Source organism: Parasteatoda tepidariorum, chromosome 6 (genome assembly GCF_043381705.1).
Source record: "Parasteatoda tepidariorum isolate YZ-2023 chromosome 6, CAS_Ptep_4.0, whole genome shotgun sequence".
In the NCBI taxonomy this organism is placed as follows: domain Eukaryota; kingdom Metazoa; phylum Arthropoda; class Arachnida; order Araneae; family Theridiidae; genus Parasteatoda; species Parasteatoda tepidariorum.
This window is the reverse complement of record NC_092209.1, coordinates 2,841,768-2,858,888: the sequence shown is the minus strand read 5'-3', so window position 1 is coordinate 2,858,888 and position 17,121 is coordinate 2,841,768. Positions and strand designations below refer to the sequence as shown.

Genomic DNA, 17,121 nt, shown 5'->3' with positions numbered 1-17,121 from the left:
TTTAGTTCTTACAAATAACTAGTCTCATTGTGTATAATTAAAAAATAGAAACGTACCTCTAATGATTATTTCATGCAAAGAAATAATTTTTAACAAATAAATTGTTTTATGTTTTGATTAATGGTGGTTCAAAACATTTTCGATTGTAAATGACACATATTTTTGCATTATTTTTAAGTGTATATTTTTGATTGACAAAACTTAAAATTTGAATGATATCAATTAAATAATTTCTGAGGTGTGGAATTTCAAAAAAGGTCGTATTTTAAGATTTTTATCTCTAATGGACTAATTTGCCGATTTTGTTCAATTTTATTTTATCATTTAAAACCACATAGTTGTTCTCATGTAAAAACATGCATAACTTACAACTTACAATCAGAATTTTTGTTAAATTATTAAATAATAGCAATAAAAAAATAAATAATTTTAAAAAATATATTTTTTGCATGAAATTATTTTTGGATAAGCGAATTCTATAAATTTTTTTGGAAAAAGTTTTTCATGCATTTAAAAAAATTTCAGTTATGTCGAAATGAACACTATGAGACACTCTATCGCTCTAATGACCAAACCATGAGAACTTTTTCAGATAGCGGAGATTTTTGTTCCAGATTCTGACCACCCATATTTTGAGTGCTAAAAATCCAAATACGTCGAGAAAAATAAAGTATGTTTCTTTAAGTTAGTTCGTTGTGTCTAGTTTCGTAACTTAATTAATAATTAATTTAGATTAACCCTTTAAGTATTTTGTTTGGTTTTTTGTACGAATATCCATTCATTCGAAGTTAATTAGAGGTTATTATTTTATCAATTAGGAAGACAAACGATGCCATGGGAATTTCTTTTTATTGCGAAATTATTATTAATATTATTTTGAGTTTACATCGTTATAATTCAATTTCCGAATATCGATTTGAAAATTTTAGAAGAAGTAGCATATCGGTTTTTCAATTTTTTTAAACTTAATAATTTTTTTTAATTCATTTCGTTCTTTTTTAAAAAAAATTTTAAAATTTGATACAAGTGGAATTGAATTCTATTGTAACAGAAATGAATTGAGAGTTAAAATGAGTCATTTAATGCAAAAACAATAGGTATCTGCTGAATTCTATCAATGCTAAAGTATAAAAAGAAATTTATTAAAATGCAGACAAAGACTGCATTTGAGGTTACCCAAACGTCAAATATTTTCAAAAAAAAGAAAGAAAATGAAAATTGAAACAAATTCTAAAATTTTTTTTCTTTTTTCGATTTTTGATCAATTTATATAAATAAATAGACATAGAATTTCTTTTTGCCTCACTATGGTTTAAATTTTTATTAAAGATTTTTTATTTTTCTGATAAACTCTTTTTTTATCTTTTAACTTAATTTTTACTTTGTTAATTTATTTATATTTTGCCTTATTAATTTTGTTTTTATATAAGTTTTTATATTAATTTATCGTAAGCTTTTTTTTTTAATTTACGTTACTTTTTACTTTATTTTCTTATTTGTCTTAATATTTATCTTTATAATTTTAATTTTTAAATTTGAAAGAAAAATTTTTGAATTTGAAGAAAAACCTGATTTAACATTTTTTTTCCAAAAGATTTGCACTATCAAATACAAAAAAAAATATATTAATATAAAAAAAATAAAAACGGAGCTTTTCAATTCAAAATAAAATAACTAATTCAGGAATAAGAAATTATGATTCTCTGATACCATAGTTCATTTACTGATTTTCAGCAAATGCATGCACCCAGAACAATATCATAATATTTCATTTTTCGTATTTTTTCTTATAACCGTCGTTGAACAGCCGACCTAATTTTGAGTGTACGACTGACTAATGTCCGTAGCCTTGCAATTTTGAATACAATCCAGAAGACAAAACTTATGGATCACGTGAGGAGAGATATTTGAAGGACTTTTTGATAGAACTAACCTGCAATTTGCGTTACATGAAGAGAAAAACCATGAAAAACTCTCATGTTTAGCCCGACGGCAAGAGGGCGCTAAACCAATACCTCCTAGAAAAGAGTAGGCCTCTGCACGGGTTACCATAAATATCCTTTAGTAGTCNATCCTGCGTTTGTGTTACATGAAGAGAAAAACCATGAAAAACTCTCATGTTTAGCCCGACGGCAAGAGGGCGCTAAACCCTGAGAAGTCTAATATTGAGGATATTTTACGTCAGCACTGTGGTTAGTGCGTGAAAGGTGCGGACTCCGCATCGACCAGCTATCGCTGATATTCGAACCCGTTCACCTCATTGGAAAACGAGCGCTCTATTCCTTGAGCCACCACGACACATTATGTATTTTTAAAATAATTACTCATCTTTTTTTTTGGTTCGTAATATTTTGCGCTGCTCATGAATAATTCTGCCAAACGAAGTTTTTGGAGAAAATGTTTAGTCGACGAGAACCCTACTGAGTCAGATTCATTTTTAACGATTGACATGTATACTCATCATGTAGAATAATGTTAACTACAAAAAAAAAATCGAAATTTCAATAGAAAATAATAAAAGATTGCTGTTATTTGGTTGTGGTTTCTTTTATAATACCGAACCTATTACATACACAAGCTTCAACCTGATCGGCAAGCAGAGATTAGCGAAGAAATAAATAATCGGCAGATACCGACTCTTTTTCTGTACAAAACAGTCTTTGATATTCTCGAATTAAATACGAGAAACCGAATCAATCAATCCAAAAGCTTCCTAGCTTTCGTCTTGTAATATTCTTATATTATATCCTTTGTATTTTATTGTTTTTCAACTATTCTTTTTAACAATTTACTACTAACAGTAGCTTTTTTCAGAAATGAATTGTTAAATTTTTATTAAATAAAAATGTCGTTTGTTTTTCGTGAAATTTATAATAGGCTCAATTGTCCTGCGGTCAACGTATATACGAGCCTTTTTTTCAAATTTTAATTCCGCATCCTGTGGGAGGTTAAAATTCACTGCTTAACAGGTTAAGGAAAGTAGTTTATAAACAATTCAAATTTCAAAACTAATATTTGTCTCAGGCGTATTGCATACTGACTAAGATAAATAGATATATTTAAAACTTTACTATGGGGACAAATTCTCGAAATATTATTAGCACAATTACGATATAATTACACATTATAAAAAATATTTAGAGAAGAAGACAAATAAACGGTGAAGGACGTCTATTAACATCCATACAAATCACGTGGTTATAAAACGATGTCTTTCCAAATTTTTGGCAGTCTTTATTTCCATTGAACGTACTTTACAAAAAAAATGAATTACGAAACAATGAATCGTGTACTTTAACGAGTTAAGGAAGGATGGAATTTTGTTTCCTTGAAATACTGCAATGACAAATGTCATTTTACATTCAGAGTTTTATTTTTCAAATAACATTTGCTTAAAATTCAAAAACTATATTTTTCTGGAATATGCTTAAAAACTGTAAACGCTTAAAAGACGTTTGCCTCTTATGATAATGGTCACTGTAGATAAAAAAAATTTGTTAAAGTTGTTAATCATTTGAAGTTCTTCAATTTATATTCAGGCGTATAATATGTCAATGCTATGATCAAGCTTAAACAGTTAAATAAACTATAAGGTAAGCTGCTTCAATAACTTCATTAAAATTTGAAATCAATTTCAATTGTTTTAAATTTAATTTATGTAAATTTTATTAAATAATTCTATTTAAAATTTAACAAAAATTATATGTTTTTTACACAGTTTGGTATTTGTCAATTTAGTTGTATTCAGAGTTGTATAACAAGAAAAAAGTTTTTGTAATGATTTTTTTTAATTATAAATTTCCAAATTCTTCAATGTTCTTTTATTACGAGGGTTCTTTTATTACAAAAAATAAACACTCCTTCTAGGTTGCCAGATGCTGAATTAAGTTAGGTAAAAATATAAAAGCAAATTTCTTTAATATCCCGGCTTTTAAAGATTTTTCTATCCTAAAATGAATTTATTTTGAATTAATATTAGCTATTGATCTTACACAAAATCAGATATAAATGGTCAGTCCTATCATTCTCGTTGGAATATAAATTAAAATTATATGATCTAGTTTTCCCATATGAGAATCAAATTTCTTTGGTTGTCATCGGCATAGAATTATAAAATTTTAAAAATACTGCTTATTTTTAAAATATTTTTTAGTCTTAATTTCAAAAAATATTCCGCGATATAATTCCATGACAGCTATAAGTGCATCTTTATAGTGCAAAGAGCTTAAAAACTGACCGGCAAACTACTTAAAGGTATTTACCTGGAAATTTTATTTATCCTTTTTTCTTTTTTATTACTATTAAAATTAAAGTATTAAAACTGTAAGTAATGCTTTTTTATTAAATAGGGTGCGTAGCCAAATTATTCAACAAAAAAAGCACCCTTTAAGCACTTTTCAAGCACTCAAATAATATTTTAAAGCACTTAATAATATCATAATTAGGTATGGTTGGAAAGTTTTTGATAATTGACGCTTTTATCTGGTTTTAATCGCCATGTCAAAAAAAAAGAAAAAAACTTTTGGCATTGTTTTGGACAATTGTCAAAATTTTTGAATCATGTAAATCGAATGGCGTTTTCATACGCTACAGTCTGACGATACACCGAAATAGATTGGGGTTGAATTAATTGTGAAAACGTTGAATTGAACAATGTGAACGGTGTCTTTCTACATAATTCGTAGCGAAAATCAACATGGTAAAGGAAATATATCATTTTAGGAAAGGGAAAATTAAGCACTTTTTAAAAACACCAAAAGAAAACAGCACCTTTAAGGGCTTTTAAAAAACGAAAATCGAAAATAAGCACCTTTAAGCACGTTTTAAAAACGCTACGCACCCTGTTAAAAAATAATCCTATGAAAATACTGTATTACAGAGTTATATATTAATACTACATTAAGAGTTACTACATTAAAGACATTATTAAGATTATTGTAAAACAGTATTTGGAATTTGCTCACTTTAATTGAATAATCATAAAAGTAAAATACACTTTACAAGTTTATTTTTTTAGTAGAACCAAAAATTAAATATGAATTTAAAAATCAAAACTGTATATAAAGTTGCAATGGTAAACGATCAAATTGATTAGGCCTGAATTTTGCCCAATAGAATCAGGAGCTTAAATTTGTGATACTACTGTGAGCTTAAATATGTGACATCTTAGTTGTTTTATCTTCTTAACTTCAAGACGATTCCCACGTTTCTCGATTATCGCGTGTGTTCAGAATAACATTTTTTTTTTCTCTTTTCTGTTCGGAATATCATTTTTTCATACCTTCTCCCGCTCACACTATCGAAATACTCGCTTTTAAAAATAACCACTTTAGATGCTTTAAACAGATATGCGTAGATAATTATTTATATTTTTAAAAGTAAAAAAATTAATGTTGGAGAAGTTTATTTTGTCTTTTTGAAAGCAAAAATGAAACTAGCATTCGATGTCTACAAACCAAATATCAAAGAAGAAACCTTTTTGAATCCGATTGTTCTTCTGCATTCTATAATGGAAACGAAAAGCACTTGGAAGCCAATAGCTCAACCACTTGCTCAACGCACTGGAAGACAAGTGAGTACTCTGCTGGACAAGTTTTGTTATTACTACTTTTTCGAAAAGTCTTAGTTTAAAAAGTTACTTTAGTTAAGAAAACCACTATGTTAATTCATGAATTCTGTTACTTAAGTTGGAAAAGCATTATATTAATACATGAACTCAATCATTTTAACTAGAAAAGCACTAGTTAATCTGAAAAAAATAGATCTAAAACAAAATGAAGTAAACTAAACAAAATAATAGATCTGAAAACAACTACCGTAAAATTCTACATAAAATATTATTTTCGTCAAGGTTTATGCTTACGATGCCCGGAATCATGGAGATAGCCCGTGGATTGGAGAATACACTATGGATGCTTTGGTTGATGATTTGGATAAATTCTTACGGGAACATTCCTTTTTAAAAGTCATACTGATAGGACACAGTGTGGGCGGAAAAGTCGCCATCAGTTTTACTCTCAGAAATGTAAGTCACATCTTTACCATTTATGCAATGTAAAAACCTCTTAAGAGTCATTCAATATTAATTCTTTATTCAAATTATCTTTCTTAATTCATTATTCTGAACGAAAAGCTTCTTTTATTATTATTGATTTAAATCTAATTAAAAATACATTCAAAAACGCAAACGCTTAGATATTTTATCTATACATAAAATAAAATAAGGAATGTGTGTCTAGATATCGAGCAAACGGTAGACTCTAAGAATACAAAATTCAACATGAATCAGAATGAGTGCAATTTCGAACTTTTAACGAAGCCCGATTTTTGATTTTTAATCAGATTTTTAAAATCGGAGACATTTAAGAAATGACATTTTCTCATTAGCTTCGAGGCAGCCATTGTTTTAAAATAAGCAATAAACTATTCAGTTTTCTCAAATATTTTAAGGATAACACTTGTGTTGCTTGTTAGCTTACAGCTCAAATTAAAAAATTGTTTATTACGCGTTCTGCAATATTTAATTATTTTTTATTCGCTATGGGAGGTCATCCAAAAGATCAACGCTATCGACATTTTATGTTTCATGACTCTACTTTGTAGAGTAATCTTATATATTTTTTCCATTTTTAGAACATATTTAGTTCTGAACTTGTTATCTGGAAAACTCGCTACCTCAAAATTTATTTCAGCGTTCTTTCAACTTTGAGAAATCGAGTTAATTAACACAGTTCTTGATTAAAATTTTAAAAATACTTACAATGGGCAGGTATTTACGGAGCACTTTGTATGAAGCTTGTTCTTTTTCTTCATCCTCCGTTTGTTGGTTGAATGACGTCAGAAATTTACATCGTCCGATATTACTATTACAAATGTATTTGTTTAGACTTAATTAAAAATCAAGAGGACGCTATACTGATTGCAAATTATTTTTCACCTACATTAACTTAAAATTTAATTTTATACAAAAGTGAGGCCAGGTAAAATCTATAGAAAACCATGAAGTTTCAAATGCTGCAGTTATCCAAGAAATAATTTGGTTTGTCGACGTAATTGGATGATTACGTAAAATTCTGCAGTAGAAATTGATTGATGTATTTCCAAATGTCCATATTTTATCCCGGAGTGATGTAGGCAAGCAATTATTTAACAAAAATCATTGATTGCTTAATAAAGAATAAAATTGATAAAAATAAAAATGTTTTATTTTTTTAAATTTATGTGGAGCTTAAAGGTAAAAATTAATCTCAATTTTTAATATAAATATAAACTGTCAAATTATAAATTGGGAAAATGGCCCGGATAGTGTGGCTGCAGGGCGAAGCCCCACAGAACAACTCCATCCATCAGGAAATAAAATATACAAGTGTCATGCCGTACGTTAGCATAGTTTTCGCCAAGGAAAGTGAATGTTTTGGCTATTAATTAATTAAATTTAATGCTCTGGTTCTTTTTCTTAGACTTGCGCATTCAAGTGTTGACGGAAAAGAAATCGTGATAAATAATGACGAATTTTTAATGAAATCAAAACATCCGCAACCCTATAACGGTTTTCGAATTCTATGCTAATGTTGTAGGAAGAGGTTGTGATATAAAAAGTTTACAGGTTATATTAATGATTTTTATTTATTGAAAAAGGATTAAATGAGATAATAACTTGGTCTTTAAATGTTAGGAAATATGTTATGCATATTGCAGCATGACAGCAGGTTTTTTTCTTCCTTTTTTTCAAAATATCAAAATGCAAATGAATAAGGCAGGATAAATTCCCCACATCGTAATTCTAAACTATTCTTTCATATATATATGTCTGTGTATATATATAAACACAAGTAATAAAATAATATAAAAAGGAAAACTAATAATGGGAAAAAAACAAAAGTCTTCCTCAAGACACATCTTTTGTTATAATTTAATGTGATATTTCTGAATAAAGAATTATCCTTAGACAAAAATTATTCTTTATATGTGTCGATATCGCTTTAAAAATTCAGTTGCAAATGAGCATGAAATAAAAGAAAGCGGAAACCTAACTTACCGGCGTGTAGCAAAATGTGGTTTAGGCTTAAAGGAAAAATACTAAAATGACAGTTAACAAATTTCGCGAAGAAGCAAAATCTTTAAAGTTGTGCTTATAGCTTGAATCGAATAAAATAAAATTAAAGAAATATATTTGGTCCGAAAAAAATGAAGCAAGTGACATATCAGTGCTGTAAAAACTAGTAAAAAAATTTTTGTTCTGAAAAATAAGTTCATAAAACCATTAATAAGAAGAAATGTTATTAATGAAAATTAACAATAATAAAAAAAACATTAAAAATAGGTAAACGTTGTAATTTAAATAACAGACTAAAATAAGGAATAAATCATTTATTGGCATCTCATTATTTACGCAAACTTTCCGTTTTATGGATAACCATTTTTTGTTATAATTAGACGTTTCAACTAACGTAAATCTTAACGTATTGTTGACGCAAATATTATGCAAAAATAACGTTACTCATTTTTACTTAGTAAAAACTGGCTGATAAAATATTCGGGAAAGAACCGAATATGTTTACGTAAAATTTTACATAAATTCTCCATTTTTTGATAGCCATTTTTTGCTATAATTCTACGTTTTAATCCTATGTAAATTTTACGAATACTTAGTAAAACTTAAAGTTGAAATATAAATATTTTTGGCATGAATTTGACGGATCTCTGCTACCTGACGTTCAGCCAAGTGACGTGTGTAATAATAAGTGGAGATTCTATTTCCATTTCAGCCTGAAAGAGTGGAGAAGTTGATCGTAGAAGATGTACCCGTTCGTAATTTCAGACATCGACTGCATAATCTTGTACCGACAGCTCTCAAGATGGTGAAACTGCTAATTGAAGACTTCAAGGAAATCAACGACAGAGCACTGGCAGAGAGACACATGAGGGAACTGGCAAAGCGATTTTCTCACTTAGTAAATTATAATTTCATTTTCAAGAAAAAGTTATAATCTCATGAAACAGAGAATTTCAAATTCAATGATGCTACTTTAAACATACGATTTTTGTTTTTAAAGTAAATGCCGTTTTGTTGCGTACACTAAAAGGTGGCACATGAGTGGCAAAGAATGTTTGTGTCATATCCCCTCAATTCCTTGGGAACAACTGTGCTTAGTTACAGCCCACTAAGCAACTTCTACGGTCAGTTCTGCGTCTTTAAAATGTTCAAGTTTCACAAATCACCCTCCGCGTATGAGTTACTGTCAGTGAAGCGTTTTTTAGTCGGCAAAAAACCTGTCTGCTGCATACATTCATCAGCAGATTTGTGAGGTTTACGAAGCTTCCTACTGACTTGCTGACAGGAAATTTTGCCCCTCCATGACAATGACTCTCTTCACAGCTCAGTCCAGAGCTTTTAATGGACTCTTTTAGCTGTGAAGTTTTGGACCACGCTTTAATACAGACCAGACCTTGCACTAGGTGATTTTCGCCTTTTCCGATGCTTCAGACATCATTTTGGCGGCAACCAGTACAAAGATGACGAAGACTTGAAGACTGTCGTGACCTTTTGGTTATCGGAACAGGTGGCAAGTTACTACGATGAGAGTATTCTAAATCTAGATGTAAGATATGATAAGGGTTTAAGTAAACTTGGCAACTGTTTTGAAAAAAGAAAAACGTATTATGTAGAATCAAAAAATATCTTTTTTTCGTGCAAATTTTCTTTCATGATGTTCTCATTTTCAAACTACCCTTACTTAAGAAAACAGCCATCGTATTTAATTACAATAAAAAAATTTATTGAATAAATATATAAACACAGTAACTGCTCTCCCGATTGTCTCATTTGATTTCTCATAATGATTTGAAATAATAGCGGCTGACTGCCTTTAAGGCTTGAGTGGTTATTGTATTGTTAACATTATGCACATTTTTTCAAACCCCAGTAATAGTTGCGGCTAATTTTTGAAGGCACTTCTGGGTAAAATCCTAGAAAAGCATACCTCTTGGCGACTTTTTGAAATCTCGCCAATTGGGGGGTTATAACTGGGATCAACGTTGCTTTTCGATTATTATTAAAAAAAAAAATTTAAATTATTACTAATTTATTAAAATATTTTTTAATAGGAGAAATGAAATAACAGTTAAAAAATGAAATAATAACGATGATTCTAACAGCTAGAGATCAGAAGCATAAATGGCGAAAAAATAAACCTCTTTACCTCTTTTTTCACGAAATCCAACATTCGCGTAGGTATACATATCAAATAATCAATCAGGTTTAAGAATTTTGGTGGTGCGATCGGACGTTCAAAATAATCTCCCCGAAATATCTTTTTGGAACCAAGTTTAGCTAGATTTCAGAAACTTACATGGCGAGACCGCCACGAGATGGGCTAATCTAGAATCCACCCGCACGTCTGTCATAAGAAAATAACTTCTTATTTTAATAACTTATTTTTTCAAATTTACTGTTTTACTTCATTTTTATAGACTTATTTTCATTTCTGAAAGGTGAAATGTTCCGATCATTTCTTGATTGAGTATTACGCTAGAAATATGATATTTCTCCCCGACGACAGAACTTTCTGGAGAAACATCAACTGTACTCACTTATTCATAATTACACTCTCTGCAATCGATGAAAATTTAACCTGGTTATTTGTTCATAAATTAATTTCTTAATTTATGAACTAAACTAACTCAGTGGTGCGACAGCCCATTAAGAGGGCCAAGGCCGACTGTGCCCATCTCAGTTTTCTTGACCTTAGGCTCTGGGGTGCAGGAGCATATGTTCCGGTCAGGTGGTCAGCCGAACGCGGAACCCCCAGTGTTAGTTCCCAAGCATGCTTGGTACTCATTTTATCGACCCACTGAAGGGATGAAAGGCTGAGTCGGCCTTGCCCGGCCCAAGGATCGAACCAAGGACCTGTGGCACGACAGCGCGAAGCGCAACCGCTCAGCCACCGGGCGTCTAATTTATGAACACTTACTTTAAAAAATATTCTCTTCGTTAGACGTTTATATGAGCCGTTCACTGCACAAATTGATTAACTCCTCCTGTTCTTAAAATATCACAAGTTTAAGTGTCAAAGCTCTTGAGTTTATTGTATATTTAGAATAAATTTTTCCAGATAATAAAAAAGCCACATCTCTAAGTGACGAAAATTTTATAAATAATTCGTATTATCAAACGAATTTTAAGAAATGATCTACATTTTTTCATCACATTTGATATAAAGATTCTGTAATTGAGACATTGACGTGTAATTCTTTTTTTTTTTCCAATGCTTTACATCATTTCAAATTTGACTACAAATGTAAAGATATTTTTTTTAATTTCTTTATTTTCTCAATTGTTATGTTATAAGTACATAGTTATAAGTATCGTACAAGTTATAAGTATCGTATAAGTTATGTTATAAGTATCGTATAAGTTATGTTATAAGTATCGTACATAGAAAAAAAAATTATTTGAAATCAACAATTACTTTATATTTTTAACTTAATATCATCTTTTCATTACTTAATATTATCATTTCCTTACTTAATATTATCATTTCATTACTTAATATTTATTAATTAATATCATTATTTCATTACATAACATTCATTACTTATTATTATCCCCTCCACATCTCTAAAATTTAATAAGAAAATCTTTATTCTGAATAATTGAATTATTTTATTTGATATCCTTTTTAAAATACAGCGTCCAATATATTGGGCAACAATTCGTACAATTTTATCAATAAAAAGAGAATATTTTAAGCATTTTCATTATAATTGTGTGTTTCATAAGGAGGTTGTTTATGTAAAAATGTGATTCGACGGAATGTTTGAATACAGTAAAAAATTATAGGACACTTAAGACATTCGATTTTAGTTACCTTTTGAACAGTTTTATGGCATATATTTGACTCTATAGTGAAATTTGTTTTATGACCAACAAGCGACAATTCAACACTGGGTGAAAAATGTAAAATAAAATTTATCACTTTTCTGCTATAAATAGAAATAGACGAAAGTAAGTTTAATCATTGGAATATTTTTAAAGAAATATTTCATTTCATTTATGAGTTTTCTTTATGCTAGATATTTCTAAGCCAAAGTAACAATTTTTGCAAAAAGTCGAGACGCATTGGGTATGAATAACTATTTTGTTTCAGCTGGTTGTCACTCCAGAGAGAATTGATTCATACAATATTGATTGTATACCTGCCAAATGGAATGGAAACAACTATCAATTGGACGTTAATATCGATGTTGTAGTTGATTCTCTGCGCCTTAATAAACTGCAAAGTGATTTAACAGGAAGATACACTGGATATGCCTTGTTTATCATCGGAGGGGCATCACAGTTCAAAGCGTAGGTATACAGAGTGTTCTGTAATGATCGCTCTTAATATAAATTTTTATTAACCATGTTAAATATTATATCAAAATGCTAATAGTTTACTCATCAGAACCACGTAGTGGTTGAGACACTGAACTATTATTGTCAGGCATTGTGTGGTGGCATATTATATCTTTAAGGAATATAAGAAGAGAGTGATATGATAACACATAGCCGAAGACTTGCGCTTAGTAACGCATCAAAATTGAGAACGCATGCGTGTGAAAAGGTAATCATTTTTAATAATGCTGCCTATTAAAATGTTACGATTAAATTTACTAGCTAAAGCTTGTTGCGATTTTTATTTTGCTTTGAGTATGTCTTTTGATAGTGTTGCAGATTTCCATTGTTGTCAATACATTTTTATTGACCGGAAAATCCATTCAGTTTACCTACATTGATTTTCGTCTCGGTTTGGTTGTCATCAGCCTAAAATTGATATAAGTCATAAAGTTTTCGTTTCCCTATAAATATTTTCGTTTCAATAATTTAAAGGTTAAGATTACCCGTACTTTTATTATTACTTTTTTGATTTTGTTTGATTTCTTAATTAAGAGTTTAAGAGGATTGCTTTTATTATCATTATTATAAGAATAATGTAATTCTGCGTTACATTTGAAGAAAAAGTTATTTAAATCGGTGCCTCATCTTATTAACCGTTTTGCAATTATTATTGCTTGGTGCAAATGACATTAATTATACTTTTATGAATGACAGTTAAAGAGATTCGTTAAATGATTTAGAACTTAACTTTCGACTTCTTACACAAAGGGGTGAATGCAAAAATTAATACGTTTAAAATACATACATCCATTTTGTAAGCCAAAATATTAAATGACAGTCGCGAACTCACCCAATTTGTTACAACAAATATACTTTTAATTTTTTAATGTTGTTTCAAAAAATGAATACTTAGAAAAATGATTTTATGCTCACTTATAGATCTTAATAGTATCATAAAGGAATTATTTGTACATGGAAAGTGGAGTGTTCTTTTTAGTGGAATATTTTCAACTGTTTTATTGCATCATTTATTGCCAATCGAGGTTGGTGAGCATCAGCGGAGTGGGAGTTCAATTTAAAAAACAATAAACAAAAAAATATTCCATATCAGTTTGTTTAAACGGTATTTAGGCACATGTCACCCAATCATGGCTCCGTTTCCCAGGGCTCTATCTTTTAATGACAGAAATGCCAATAATTTTGACACCGTTCAGGCGACGTGAATAGCACCTGAGCTGTTACCCTTCTCTCCAAACTTTTTCTCGTCAACTAACGAGAGAATTTTTACAAAAAGAAAAAAAAAACTTATTTTCGACTTAAACATGGAATGGTTTATATTCGGAATACTGCCGAGGAAGTTTTGTCTCTCGCTTGAATACAGGCAGCACGGAATGGCACTCTTTCTGTGTATCTCTTACTAATGGAAAAACCAGGCAAAACTCCTACAGCTCATAAATGTGTAGAAATGCAATAAAAGTGATTTAGAGCGCATGTTGCTTTTGTTTATAACGTATAATTTTTGCGTGATTTTTTATCATTTTAGTATGCTTGTTTTACGTTTTAATTTTGACCATAATTGATTGAAAGAACCTACTGTATAAACCCGCTACAAAATCTTAATTGCTTCAATTATCAAAAACTGATATTTTTAATACTATCAAAAACTCATATTTTTAATCAAAAGCTATATTATCAAAGGGCCAAAATTCATTAAGCAGGGAAATTATTTTCTCTATAGCTGTAATGTCAGTTTTTTTAAATGCTTCATAAGGTGAGTTATGATTTTATTTTTTTAATTCATAGCTTATTTCTATTCTAAATTTACAGGGATTAAATTACGGGACTGTAATTAATTACATGATTTACAGGGATTAGATAACTTTACAGGATTTAACAGGCCCCTCAAAAATATATCAAATTGCTCAATATAACGAGATTTTAATTGTCAGTTTTTATTCTCGAGAAATTACTTAAATTCTATATGTATTAAGTTAAATTTTCCGATGTTTCTTATTTTAGTTTTTCAAACTCAATTTTTGTGCTTAGTGATCAAGATCCATCCATTGAAGAATTCTTCCCAGGTGCTGCCAGAGTGGTATTCAAAGATGCCGGACATTTTATTCATCAAACATTCCCGGAAGAATATCTGACTGAAGTCGTCAATTTCATTCTTAAAGACAAATCAACGAGATCCAAATATTGAAGCAGCCACGTTGAATGATTTACGTAAGAGAACGTGTGTGACGTCACATTTCTATAAAGTTATTAATCCGTTATCAAAACCGTGATCAAGCGATTCTCCCTAAAATGAGATGAGACCTTCAAACTCCAGCGGCCCGGAACTCAATTTGACACGTATTAGTACGTATACATTAATGCACGTACTTCTTTAGAACGCATTCTCTCAAAGTGTGTAAGCTTGTCTTATTTCGCCGGTCCTCAATGAGTTAATACCAATGTCTGAAAATATCCTGCAATCATTTGGTTTGTTGAAGTTGGTGATAGTGTAAAATTTCCGTCGACGAAGTTGATGTATTAACCATGAGTTGAAGAGGATGTTGATTGGCGTTTTTCCAATTGTCCATTTTTTTTATTTTGGAGTGATGTAGACAAGCAATTATTTATCAAAAATCATAAATTGCTTAATAATAACGCTATAATAAACAAAAATGTTTCATTTTTAAAATTATGTGTAGCTCCTAAGTAAAGATTGATCTTAAATTTTAATATAAATATACATTATCAAATTATAAATTGGAAAAATGGCCCGAACGGTGAGGCTGCAGGGCTGAGTCCCACAAGTCACTTCCGTCCACCAAGAAATCAAATATACCAGTGTCATGTGTATAGCATAGTTTTTGCCAAGGAAAGTGAAGGAATCTATGTTAAAATCATATTTTTAAAACTTATTTCTCAGGAACTATTCAACCGATTTCGCTCAAATTTTGTATCTAGTCATGCAAAATTACATACTTTAAAATGATATAAAAAATTATATACCTAACAGTTCTAAATGTTTTGGACTATTCTTTAATAAAATGATAACAAAATAGATATTCTTGAAAATTAATTTTTTGTATAAAGTAATCTTTAGACAAACGAATTTTATAATTTTGTGCAAAGATTTTTCAATTCGCTTCAAAAGTTCTCGAAATATGGAGAAATACGCAACAAGCAAAATTAACGTTACGGGTTTCAAACTTTGGATCGCCCTTCTGGCCAAACTATTGGGACCCTATTTCCCTGAGGCTACCCCTTATATTTTGGGGGTCAGAAATCCGAATCCATTGAAAAGCATTTATTCTGTGAAAGTACGTTTCTGTGTCTGATTTCGTAACTTGAAATATCGTCTTCACTAATTAATTACATACTTGAGGTCACCCTCTAGAACCATTAAGATTGTTAAGATTGAACGTGAAAATCCAATCTTTAAATAAAAAGTAATTCAGGGTACTCGGTTTTTTTTTTTCAATTGTACATTCATGGAGTAGTAAAAGAATGCTTGACGTTATTTCAATAGAAAGAAAACTATTTTCTCTGTTCATCTATGTCTTAGAGGAAATAAAATAGCAGTAAACACTTCACAAAATCGCAAATATTTTATAGATTCCTAGCATTTCCTAAATTGAACATTAAAGGAAGGAATTAATGTTGTAGGTTAACAGGACCAATTAGTTAAACATGATCTGGCTCATGTAAACATGAATAAATAATTCTTCATGTTTAAACCATTTTTTTATTCAAAGCCATTTTGAACACATGTGTCAATAAAGTTCATCTCCTAAAAATAGTGACAACATTTCGAAAGCAGTTTGTAGTCGATATTAAAGTAAAGTATTTGTTGTTGTAGTTTGGTACATTTGTTATAAAGTAGTTGTAGTTAACTATAAAGAAGACGTAGTTTTTTCGACCACTGTGCACGTGCAATCATTTTGTCAAAGTTCAGTCACAAATTACCATATTAAAATATATTCAACCACGAATATTTTACCCTCGTAACAATATTTACCTTAAACAGCGTTGAACTGAAATAATTGATGTCTGTGGTGTTTTAATTTTAACAGAGAATGTGCCAACTGCGTTAATAGTAAATATGGTAAGAAGAAATAATAATTAAAACTTGAATCACGATGCTCACCTCCAATGGATATTTGCAGTAATGAGGTAGCAAAAGAGGGAAATGAAAGCGAAGCAGCCACTTACTTATAGGGAACTCTGATCCATTGAAAGATCCAAGCTTCATCTATTGTGGCGTATACCACCTACAGACCACGGGTATCATAGGACATCCTCTGGTACCCTGCTGGACATAAAATGCAACTGCTTTGGCCAGATTTAAAGGTGCCTTACTTTTGAGGGAAGTAGAAAGATCTTCCCTACTTGCAAGAAATGCTACGTTCAACCAGCTTCGCCCGAACATATTCCAGTTTGCCTCGGACTTTCTAAGGTGAATCTTACATCAGATACTCTTTTTGCGGCTGATTTTCTTGCGATCATCTGCTTCCTGGAACTTTTATGTCAGATGAAGAGGATAAGCATCAACAACTTAACTGAAACTCCTGACAAAGTGGGACCTAATTTGTTCTTGTATTATAAGCTAAGAATTCAAATGTTTAATTACAAAAGGAATTGACCTAACAACACCCCATTTATCAGAGCAATGAAAAAAAAATCTATTTTTAAAATGTATTTAATGAAAATCTAAAAGTTTATAATTGAGGTCTGGACTCTTATGACACTTG

At 30.1% G+C, this 17,121-nt stretch overlaps 1 protein-coding gene across 3 annotated transcripts; it reads left to right on the top strand.

Annotated features, from left to right (window-relative positions):
* Positions 1-3,358: 3,358 nt before the first annotated feature.
* On the top strand, positions 3,359-15,433 carry LOC107453897 (sn-1-specific diacylglycerol lipase ABHD11-like). Of its 3 annotated transcripts, none has more exons than XM_016070901.3 (6): positions 3,359-3,593; positions 5,424-5,572; positions 5,852-6,025; positions 8,769-8,954; positions 12,150-12,349; positions 14,426-15,433. In XM_016070901.3, the coding sequence occupies exons 2-6, from the start codon at positions 5,429-5,431 to the stop codon at positions 14,580-14,582; spliced, it is 861 nt and encodes a 286-aa protein (XP_015926387.1). In that variant the 5' UTR covers positions 3,359-3,593; positions 5,424-5,428; the 3' UTR covers positions 14,583-15,433. The 3 variants fall into 3 exon arrangements, with proteins under 3 accessions (XP_015926387.1, XP_015926386.1, XP_071038016.1); XM_016070900.4 differs by having other exon boundaries at positions 3,468-3,593; positions 5,403-5,572; XM_071181915.1 differs by lacking the exon at positions 3,359-3,593 and having other exon boundaries at positions 5,296-5,572; positions 12,150-12,353; positions 14,426-14,558.
* Positions 15,434-17,121: the final 1,688 nt, after the last annotated feature.

Bases quoted from the DNA above. Each gene is read 5' to 3' on its own strand.
- LOC107453897 (XM_016070901.3), top strand. From the start codon at position 5,429: ATGAAACTAGCATTCGATGTCTACAAACCAAATATCAAAGAAGAAACC. The intron at 5,573-5,851 runs GTGAGTACTCTG...ATTTTCGTCAAG, and splicing joins CTCAACGCACTGGAAGACAA to GTTTATGCTTACGATGCCCG. The intron at 12,350-14,425 runs GTAGGTATACAG...TTTTGTGCTTAG, and splicing joins GGGGCATCACAGTTCAAAGC to TGATCAAGATCCATCCATTG.